General features: G+C 39.4%; 1 protein-coding gene across 1 annotated transcript; it reads left to right on the forward strand.

Annotated features, from left to right (window-relative positions):
* The first annotated feature begins 6,209 nt into the window (after positions 1-6,209).
* On the forward strand, positions 6,210-10,318 carry C4H2orf66 (chromosome 4 C2orf66 homolog). The gene is made up of 3 exons (XM_090041236.1): positions 6,210-6,676; positions 8,258-8,449; positions 10,098-10,318. Exons 1-2 carry the CDS (start codon positions 6,494-6,496, stop codon positions 8,429-8,431), a joined length of 357 nt encoding a protein of 118 aa, XP_089897362.1. The 5' UTR covers positions 6,210-6,493; the 3' UTR covers positions 8,432-8,449; positions 10,098-10,318.
* Positions 10,319-11,010: the final 692 nt, after the last annotated feature.

Consider the following 11,010-nt stretch of genomic DNA (forward strand, 5'->3'; position numbering starts at 1 on the left):
ACAGTTACTGAATGCTGTGATTCTCTTTTTCATCCAGTGACATTTCAGGAAACCCACAAAGATAACAGTAGCTTTCGTGCTAAAAAAATTAAGAAATCCTCCATAAACAGAATTGCTGGTGCTAAAGCTTGATGAGTATCAAAACTTTCCTCCAGGAACTGGCATAAAATAAGAAGCCTTCACTATGGAACACCACAGTGCATCCCAACAGTAATGTGCCTTACCTAGGATATATCTTTTTGACATGGGTATTAAGTGTGTAGTCAGGTATTATGTTGTTTATTCAGGCTAGAACCTGATTCCCGTAAAACGGGCAAAGCCTGTTAATATTGCTGTCCCTGGTGCTGATCTGAACACTAGACTGCTTAAGTTAAATGCTGCCAATGTCTAACAAGGACAAAGCAGTTAATGTTCAAGTACATTTTTTTTTTAATTGCAAATCTCCAGCATCTCTGAGCTGGGTAAACAAACTTGTATTCATGCACACAGAGACAGCAAACTAGTCCTATTGGGATTGTATTTATTGTGCTGCTAATGGTGGTAGGATGCCAAGAGGTTTTGGGGGTTGGGAATAATGTGTATATATATAATGTGTGTATAGTGTGTATATTACTTCTAAACAAATAAAAATGAAAGTGTCATTTGTCTTGTACCTTCCCAGCCCTCCAGTTGGTAAGCAATACATGGTCGTGTTACCAAAGCTATAGTTCCAGGTTCAGTGTTTCAACTAGTATTTCATCTTGTGTTATAGCCTTCCCTATGTCTTATCAAGCTCATTTATAGCTTCTTCTGTATCAAGTCTTGGGATGGAGTCTTGAAAAGAATATTTAGCTGAGCCTCAGAAACAGTTATTTTCCATGAGTGGAGATAATAGTGCACCACCTAGTGTTATGCTATCACTACGTATATTAATTGTTATAGCTTCATTAAGAAATTTAATTGGAGCAGCCTTCTTGACTGAAGGCTATCTTGGCCCCATTATATATGCCTCTAAAGTCACTATTCTCAAGGGATATCTGAATCCTCTTGCATAAATTAAGCCAATAAGATGGAGCACATTGCCTTAAAGTTCATTGTAATTCACCCTTGGCTGATCTGGACTTAGCATGTGCCTTGAGAGAAGTGTTCATTTTGTCATGGACAGTATGTCATGCACTTTCTCCAGGACCTGGAAATTCAGGCTGTGTGACGCTTCGGTCCCTAATTAAATTTGGCAGAGATTCCGCCTGATTTGGCATCCAAATCTCTGAATCTGAATCAAATCAGGGACCCTTTAATCTCTCCAAATTGATTCAGAACGATTTGGTGATTTGGACATAGACACAGCTTTAAATGTTTTTTTTTTTTTTACAGACCTCAAGGTAGCAGGTGGCTTGTGAATGCTGAGATGCTGGGGAGGATGGGGTCTCCCACAGGAGCATGAGGAGCTCCGCAGAGCATATGGCAGCAGACCTGGAAGTGGACCAAAAGCACTTCCGGTCCACTTTCGGGTCTGCTGGGGAGAGCGCTGGGGGCCCCCCTGTGCCCTCTCATTTTGGCTGCTGGTGTCTCCTGGGTCTGGGGAAGCACCTGGGGTCCCCCCGTGGCCGATTGCTGAGCTGGGGGGAGGATGGGGGTGGGGCCCCCGGACACTCTCCGGCGGACTCAGAACTGGACTGGAAGTACTTCTGGTCCACTTCCAGCTTTGCCATGGAGCATGCGCAGGCCCCCCCCCGCACTCCAGTGGGATGTTACATCCTCCCCATCATCACAATTGTCACGAGCTGTGCCTAGTACCTTGAGGTTCATACAAAAAACATTTAAAGCTGTGTCTATGGCCAAATCACTAATTCTCTGAATCAGCATTGAATCTTTAGATTCAGATTTGGCCGAATCGAAACAGGACAGTGATCTGAAGCAACAAGTCAAATCACTGTCTCTGATTCGGGCCAAATCTGAATTGAATATGCTCCCATTTCATACACCCTCTACTAGAAATGTTTCTTTTGAGTGTGTTGCAAGTTGGTATTTATTTTGCATAGTCTTTTTTACCTAAATCTAAGGCTGACTCTATTTCAATTTTAATTCTAAATGAGTTCCATGCTGCATCAGCATTCAAGGGAGGTGAAATCAATGGCATAATTTCACTGAGATTTGCAGAAAATAAAACTTGTGCTTTGGTCTTTTGTGTTGCTGATGTTGGTATGTAATGGGCAGATTTGTACAATGAATTTTCCTTTGGTGAAAGTCTTAATATGTAGTACAGAGGTATATGCTTCTTGTCACAATCTAATAATGTTGATATGCATCTTGTCACAACATAATACAAACATTGATGATAAAATCTAATTGACATCAATGTTCAGTTCTTGGATGTGTCCACAAGACTTCCCAGGGCTGGCTGCCCTAAATAGACACTGGCAAATGCACAGTACTTGATGGCTACAAAGATCCAGTAGTGTTTGACCAATATTCATTTTTTCCCCCCAGTTTTTGTTGTGGTAAGCACCAAGCAGCCATATTGATACAAGCCATCCTCAAAATGAATTGCAATACCAGTGCACACTATTGTCATATTCGCGCAGGCAACTTTAAAGAGAGTTAATTTTAAGCCAGAAAATAAAAGATAGGGTAAGGAATTTTTAGTGCTTGTTTTTAGGACAAAGAACTCTGCCATGGTTGGATTCCTAGCATGCAGGACTATCTCTTTTGGTATGATAGGACAGTGTAAGCAGAGTATCAGACACTAATTTAGAGGGTATATCAGAATGGCAGCCAAAGAAAAGTGTGGGGTCCTTGGCCCCTCCTCCCTCTACTCTCCTCAGGGTAGTAAGATTGCTAGTTATGCCTCTGGATACAATATATTCAAATATGATCATCAGAGCCTAGAAAATAAAAACAAATCCAATTTGAAAAGCATCTATTTGCTTCTGGCAGACAAGGTTCTTTGGGTAAATCTGATATCTTTTATTAGACAAACTCAAATAGATAGAAAAATTCTTCTTAGCAAGTTTTTGGGTATAAATACCCTTTGTCAGGCTGAAGAAGCATCTGCAGTTGGTGTGTGCTCTTCCTGGATGGAATGAATAGCAAATAAGCCAGAGGCTGGTATGCATGCAAGAAAGGCAGTCAGTGAAGATGTAAACTGAGGAGTCAATGGGTGAGAGACAGACTTGGGGGAAGGGGAATGAATGTCGCTGGTAAATAGTGGAGAGGTACCTGGGGGGTCAGATGTTAGGTAGGTTATAACATGGCATAAATCCAATGTCTATATTTAGTTCATGATTTTTTGTATCCAGGAGGTTGATGAAGTGAAGTTCCTAGGCTCATCTGTGAAAACTATTTTGTAAATTCCCTTTGAGGATTAGAACTGAGAAAGTGGAGAGAGTGGTTTTCTTGTGAGAAATGTGCCCCCACAGGTAATTGAGTATTCCAGTCTTTGATTGCACACCGGAAATCTATTTTTCTGGTGTGCAGTTGTTGTTTGGTCTCTCCTATGTATTTTCCATCAGGGCAATTGGTGCATTGGATGAGATGCATTACATTTCTGGAGGTGTAGGTGTAAGATCCAGGAATGCTGATGGTTCTGTTGTGGGGTATAGTAATTGTGGGGGTGGTGGAGATATGTTGGAAGGTTTTACATTTCATGTCATGGCATGGTCTGGATCCATTTGATGTGTTTCAGGCCGTGGGAAGTTTGCTTGCTTTTGGTGGTGAGGTTAGCCAGATTCATTGCTTGTTTGAAGGCTAGGATGGGTAGTTCTGGGAAGATATCTTTGAGTATCTGGTCTCCTAGTATAGGTTGCAATTGTATGAGGATTTTTTGTATGGGCTCAAGGAAGGGGTGATATGTCATAACCAGTGGTGTGTGACTCATGGGGGTTTTCCTTCTGTATTGCAGCAATTCTTCATGTCGTATCCAGGTGGCTCTTTTAAATGTGCGATCTATCTTCCTGGAGGAGTGTCCTTGTAGAGTGAAAGCCTTTTTGAGATTAGTGAGGTGGCAATCTCAAGTGTTCTCCTGAATGGAAATTCAGGAGTATCTGAGGGCTTGGCTTTATATCACAGCTTTTCTTAGTGTGTTTAGGGTGATTGCTGGTTCTGTGCAGATATTCATGTTGGTCTGTGGGTTTCTGGTATAACATGATCTGGATTTTATCATTCTGGATACTGATCATTGCATCTAGTAGATGTTGGTGCTAGAGTATTCAAGAGATAGTTGGATGGAGGGGTGATGATAGCTGAATTTGACGGAACTCAATCAGAGATTGCAGGTTTTCAGTCTAAATGATGAAGATGTCTTTGAGAAATTCTTCTTCCAGGTGGCTCATAAAAAGTTTGGCATACTGTGGGGCCATTTTGGTCCCTTGAACCTATACAAACCTATATGAAACCTACAAGAAAATTCCCTCAAATCTATATGAAAAATCCTCAAACAATTGGAACCCATACTAGAAGGAGAGCCAATTCTTAAAGAGATCTTCCCAGAACTATCCATCCTGGCCTTCACACAAACACCAAACCTCACTAACCTCACCATCAGAAGCAAACTTTCTACAGCACAAAATGCACTGAATGGATCCAGACCATGCCATGAAAAGAAGTGCAAAACCTGCCAACACATCTCCAACACCCCCACAATTACTGCACCCTACAACAGAACCATCAACATTCCTGGATCTTACATTACATTTCTGGAGGTGCAGCTGTATCTCATCCAATGCACCAAAAGCCCTACGTAGGAAAGACCAAACAACAACTGCGCACCAGAATGAATGCACACAGGAGATCTGTTAAAGACAAGAATATCCAATTACCTGTGGGGGCACATTTCTCACAAGAAAACCACTCTCTCTCCACTCTCTCAGTTCTAATCCTCAAAGGGAATTTACAATAAACTTTTCACAGATGAGCCTAGGAACTTAATTTCATTGACCTTCTGGATACAAAAAACCATGGACTAAATATAGACATTGGATATATGACACATTATAACATGCCTACCATCTGACTCCCTGGGTACGTCTCCACTATTTACCAGCTACATTCATTCCCCTTCCTCCCGGCTTACCCGACCCTGTCTCTCACCCATTGACTCCTCAATTTGCATCTTCACTGACTGCCTGTCTTGCATGCATAGCAGCATGCATACCTGGCTTCTTTGCTATTCATTCCATCCAGGAAGAGTGCGCACGAACTGCAGATGCTTCCTCAGCCTGACAAAGAGTATTTAAATCCAAAATCTTCCTAAAAAGAATTTTTCCAACTATTTGAGTTGGTCTAATAAAAGATTTACCCAAGGAACCCTGTATGCCTATGTCCTTAGACCAGCACAACTACAACCTACACTTCTATTTACTGCTGAAATTTAAGTTGCGGTGGTTAGGATAATTTTTAGATAGTTGAGAGAAAAATCTATTGGGAAGTTGTAAATAGAAGTAACAGCAGTTTTGGCATGAATGGGGTACTGTAACATAAGGCCAAGTTAAACAGCACAGATGTTTATATGTGTATACACAGTATATGTAGATGTGATCTGTAACTGAGTGCAGCTGACACTTGCATTCAAATGTTATGATTTTGTATTTTGAAGTATCTATTATTATGCAATTTTTCCAGCACCAAAAAAAATGTTCCTTGGCTGAGCTAGCTGGGAAACCATTCTGCCCGATACAATTATTAGTGATAATCATCATCATGGAAATACTGTGTGTGAACTGCGTGTTTAAAGTAACAAATTGATACAGCCACTATCATCCCTGCAGGGACTTTTTTTTTAAACTTATTTTTGCCACCCACCAATTTTCAGTGATATATCTGGATAAGGAGAAGTGACTGCTGCCCCATTCAGTAGCAACAGGCCTTGAGAGCATCAGCGATGAAATTCTCAAGGGTCTTTATGTCCTGGGTGGAAATGGAATCATTACTGTATTTTTGAACTACTGCTAACGTCATTGACACCCACCTACAGTCAGTCCACTAGAAATATAAGTGGAGAGATCAGACTGTTCACAGATTACACACAGACTAACCAGAAAAAGGGCAAGTCCGAGACAAACTCATTGGTAAGTTTCATTTAAGGAGCAGGTGAAGGAGAGTGAATGTCAGTTTTTTTTATTTATTTCTATATATAATTGTTGTTAAGTATATCTTCTGCATTTAGCTTCCTTCTTCCAGTCTTTAAAATTTAACTAGCTGGGCTTCAAATTATATTCCTTCATATTCCAAATGGTGCAAAAAGACATATTGCTGTCACTAAACACTTGGCTATTTAGAGGATTTTTTATACTGGAAGTGCAGAGCTAATCCTCCTTTTAAAGAAGGGATCTAGGGTCCTGATAACAGATTGCAGTGGTGGAAGCTTTGTTCCTCAAGGTGTGTTATAGGTATGACAAACAAAAACAAACCCCACTCCAACCTAGTAGCTCCTCCTTTCCCTCCATTGGTTATTTTTTATTTAAAATAATTTATTTGGATTAACATTTGCTTCATTTCTGAGTGGTGAAAGTTAAGTATGATTCATGAATCTGGTTTTTTTTTACCTCCCTATGTGCAGCCTGCTCCTCTCTTCAGTATGTGGAAGACAGTATTCCTGATTTTCTTCACTATGTTGATTCTGTGGGGCTTGGTAAAGGGGGCTCCTCTGAGACCAGAAGAAAAGTGGAAACCTTTGGACAACCCCAGGAACAGAGATCTGGTAAGGAAGCACTGCAGAATACATTGGAGAAAACCCTAAGCTTTGTTTGCCTTTCACGTATTTATGTGCTTCGTTATAAAAATTACTTATCTCCCTTTTATAGTTAAAAAAAAAAAAAAATGTAAAGTGAAGTGGGCCCACACTTCTGGGCTAATAATTCTGTACTTCGTACAGATCAAAATTATCAGCTACTTGAACATACTACAGTCTAAACTCACCTTTTATCTAAGGAAACATTTTTAGTGTAATACACTGTACATTATATTCTCTTTATCCGTCTGAAGTAAACATTAATTTTACAAGAGCTGTATTTTAATTTATAAAAATACAGTTTATGTTATCAAATAAAATAGCATGATTTGGTATTTTTCTTCTAATCCTGAACTTATGTATTTTGTGGACACAATACTGTTTTGAGTTAAATGATGAACAATGGCTTTGAGTGTGCTCATAAAGATCTGAAAGCCAACTAATTTACATCTAAGAATATTCAACTATTAAGGATCAGAGGTTCTGTTAAACAGATTTGAGCTGGCCCTTGTTCTGGTTGCTTAAGATGGGTTTAATTATATGTAAAGTATATTTTAGTTAGTATTTATTACAATGCATATATGGTCTCCTTCTAAACAAATGTAAAAATGGTTAATTATTAATCTGTCTACTTCAGATGACTTTTAGGGAAAGGTTAAACAAAACTGTTTGGAAATCTGGGAGTACTTTAAATTGGCTTTGGTGCAGGTGACAGTGTACACCTTTGGTTAAGAAAACAGTTGTAAATTTGGTAATTGGTTTCTTGAAAAAAACTGTAAGGAACACATCGGTTTGAAGGATTTCTAATACTGTGGTCTACTTAAATTTCATAACTTGGGGGACAAACAGCGTGAAAAAGGAACCTATAAAAGGTGGGTTACCTGTAGTAAGTTTAAACTGACCAAATCCGTAACATTTTAGAGATGTGAGGCATTATTGAAGTGCTTTGAAATGGTCTGATATAATTTTCCTAATATGGAAACCGAAAGCTGTTAAATGTAATTGACAAGTACTTTGTGTCCAAAATATGCACACTATGGATATACACAACTGAGGGTATTGGGAATGGGAAGAGCCTTGTTCCTCCAGTTTATCACTGGCTGATGGGTTGATCTTTTTTTTTAACAGGTGTGTGCATCACAAGACACAAAAGACCTAAAGGTCTGATTACACTTGCTCATAATGAAAGTGCCTTATTCCTCAGGTAGTTCCATTAATTTTAATGTCAGAATTTGGTAGGAATTGCTGCCTATTTAGCATGTCTCTGCAGAAAGGCCAAGAGTAAGTGCACTGAGTGACTAAACTGCTATGAGGTGAAGCTGTTTCAGTTCAGGACTGAAGCAAATGATTGGGGTAGTGTAGAAAACCTGAACTGCCAGTGACCATGCTGGACCTGCTTGCAGATAAAATGGAGGATTTCATTTCATTCTGTGTTTTCTCCATTCTAATCTAGCTCCTTCTGCAACCATCATATTTACTCAATATTATTGGAAATGATTCATTTGGAGGTGTGTGGGGGTTATCCTTTTTCTAAATGGAAACTGTCTTCAGTTTTTCAGAACACTCCAAGCTTATTTTTCTGGGAGAGATCTCAGGAAGTTTCCAGGAACTTTCTCTTTGAACAATGGATCAAAGCCTGTTACTTTCTACTTGGATCCCATTGCTTCTGCATTTGCAGATTATGAAGAAAGGAAAAATTCTTTCCCAAAGTATCTCAGAGGCTGAAAGAAACTGCTTAACAAGGTAACGATTAAAACCAAATAAACAAAACTAAAAATAAAATTCCAGTGCAATTTTCAGTCGCGTGTGATTACAGATTTGGATTTGGGTAATTTCCATATCTAAGTGAAGTATAAAAATATTTTTTTTTGGTTAGAGATAAATGGCATTGTAACCCTTAGTTAAGATTGATTTAAATGTATTTAGGTAGACACTTCTGTGGCTTTACTTACTTACTAAAATAAAATTAGTATCTTTGATGAGAAGAAATATGAAGTCAGCTGTGTATATAGTATTTCTGTTTGCCCTGCTTAGATTTCATATGCTTTTCCAGTATTAAAAAAAAAAAAAAAGCTGGAAGCTTGCTGACTAGTAAAATGGGGGGGGGGGAAGTTTTGCGAAAACAATTATAAACCTAGCACAACCTACACTTCAAATTGATGTCAAAAACTTCCCATGATCTGAGCACAGTAAGAAAAAAAGTCTAGATATAAAAATAGGAAAATAATATAGTAATAGACATTATTTTGTCATCTTAACTATTTTCCTTATTTCTACAATTACATTCTAAAGTTGGGGGAAAAGGTTAATACATATTTCACTATATCAGATATTAGCAACCTTTTACTAAGAGCGTGCAACAGATTCTAGCCCAGCTGCTCACCCCCTCCTGCAGTTCCAGCTGCCCCGCCCTGTGTGGAGGGCTGTTCTCTCACCCTGCAATGCAGCCTCCAGTGAAAAATGTGCCACTGCAAAGCATGGTATGCTGCAATTTGGAGTGGCTAATGTAGTGGTGGTGATAAGCAGAGACTGCAGTAGAAGCAAGAGAGCATCCCTCTGCGCAGAGCAGGGAGACAGAGGTGATAGCAGGGGATCAGCCTGCTGTTTGTACAAGCAGGTCAATGGGGTACTTGGGACTGCTAGGAGCAGCAGGTGATTGGTGCGCTATTAGTAAAACATCATTCCAATCCAGTCTCTTCACAAGTTGGATCCCGCATTTGTACTTAAATATTGCTTAACATAAGAAATCTCAGAGTAGCTGGAGATACTGCAGGTACCTTTAAAAACGCTTTTACAGGCTGGTAATCTGAGCATTTAAAAAAACCCCAAACACTTTTAATAGTTACATTTCCTGTGTTTGGTTAGTTCTTTACATTTCATAATCTTTCCACTCTGTTAGTCTTGAGGGCACATACAAGGTGCAGAGAACAGCAGAAGCAGTACCTTCCGAGTGTTTGTGCAGGCAGGGTACTGGGCATCACAGAGATATACTTCACAGGAGTCTCTTGCCTAATGTTCTGCATGTTCAGGACATTGAGTAAAACAGTGGCAGATCCCAGGGAGGAGGGGCCACAAGCAAAGGAAAACCAATCCAGCCACAGTGGCTCTACTGCCAATCCATGGCTTCAGGACAGGAAGAATCTGTCCCTTACTTTTACCCCTACAACAAAGATCGTGTTCCCATTAAAGTAAAAGAATGTTAATTGATTTCTTAACAGAGAATATGGTAGTAACTTTTTATTAAGTCACAAATTTAAAGTTCAATAAGGTCTGTGAAAGTCAGTAGAACTATGAATGTCAGTTGGCATCATTGGCCTTAGGATAATACTCCATGGGCGTTTACATATTTCTGCTTTAATATGCTTAGTCTTACTATACTTTTATCTTTCAGGTGATTACTTGGACTTCAGGTGAACTTGAAGAATACTTGGCAAGATATGACTACCTTGGGCTTTTTAACTATTATCTGACTTTTCAGCATACCAGATTTTACATACACAAGTCTCACATCTGGCTATAACTGCCACACTTTCTTATTTTGAGCTAGTAGGGGACATATGACCAAAGTTTGTCTTACAGAATTTTACTTGTTTAAATGTAAATAAATTAAAAGTTCAGTCCAACTAGTGTTTGCAACTGATCTCAAATACCTTTGTCAAGGAATGTAAATAAATGTTATCTTTATTATAACTAAGTTCTAGAAAACTTTTCTTGAATGGAATTCTAGTGAGACTATTTCCTCACAATTCCTTATATTGTGTTTGGTTGAACTTTTAACAAAACTGAGCTTCAGTTGTTACAGAAACTTACAGAAACCTGCCTGTGTGTTCTGTGATGGTACAGAACCTCCCACAATGCATCCTGGTTTGGGACTGGGGTAACTGCAATACAAATAATGAACACACTTTGACACACAAAAACAAAGATATACTAATCTGATGTGAGAATGGAAGGCAACTTGGGTCACAGTAACTATAAAATGATAGAAGTTAAACTTCTAAGGGGAGGAAGGAAGGAGAGCAGCAGATTAAGGACACTGCACTTCAGAAAAGCGGGCTTGAACAAATTTTGGGAACAGGTGGGCAGGATCTCCTGCAAGGCAAATCTGAGCAGATAAGAATCCAGGAGAGCTGGCTGTACTTTAAGAATGACTTTTTAGAAGGGCACAGGAGCAAGCTATCCCAATGAGATGGAAGAATGGAAGTGCACCAGGAGACCAGCCTGGCTAGACAGCAATCTGTTTAAGGGGTTGAAACACAAAAAGCATGAATGATGCATTCCCCCCACAGCTGGGGGGGCACGGT

Source organism: Crocodylus siamensis, chromosome 4 (genome assembly GCF_052110815.1).
Source record: "Crocodylus siamensis isolate JL-2025a chromosome 4, ASM5211081v1, whole genome shotgun sequence".
Lineage (NCBI taxonomy): Eukaryota > Metazoa > Chordata > Crocodylia > Crocodylidae > Crocodylus > Crocodylus siamensis.

Excerpts from the sequence above, each read along its gene's own strand:
- C4H2orf66 (XM_090041236.1), top strand. The coding sequence starts at position 6,494 with ATGATTCATGAATCTGGTTTTTTTTTACCTCCCTATGTGCAGCCTGCT. Across the intron at positions 6,677-8,257 it reads ACCCCAGGAACAGAGATCTG|TTTTTCAGAACACTCCAAGC; the intron begins GTAAGGAAGCAC and ends AACTGTCTTCAG.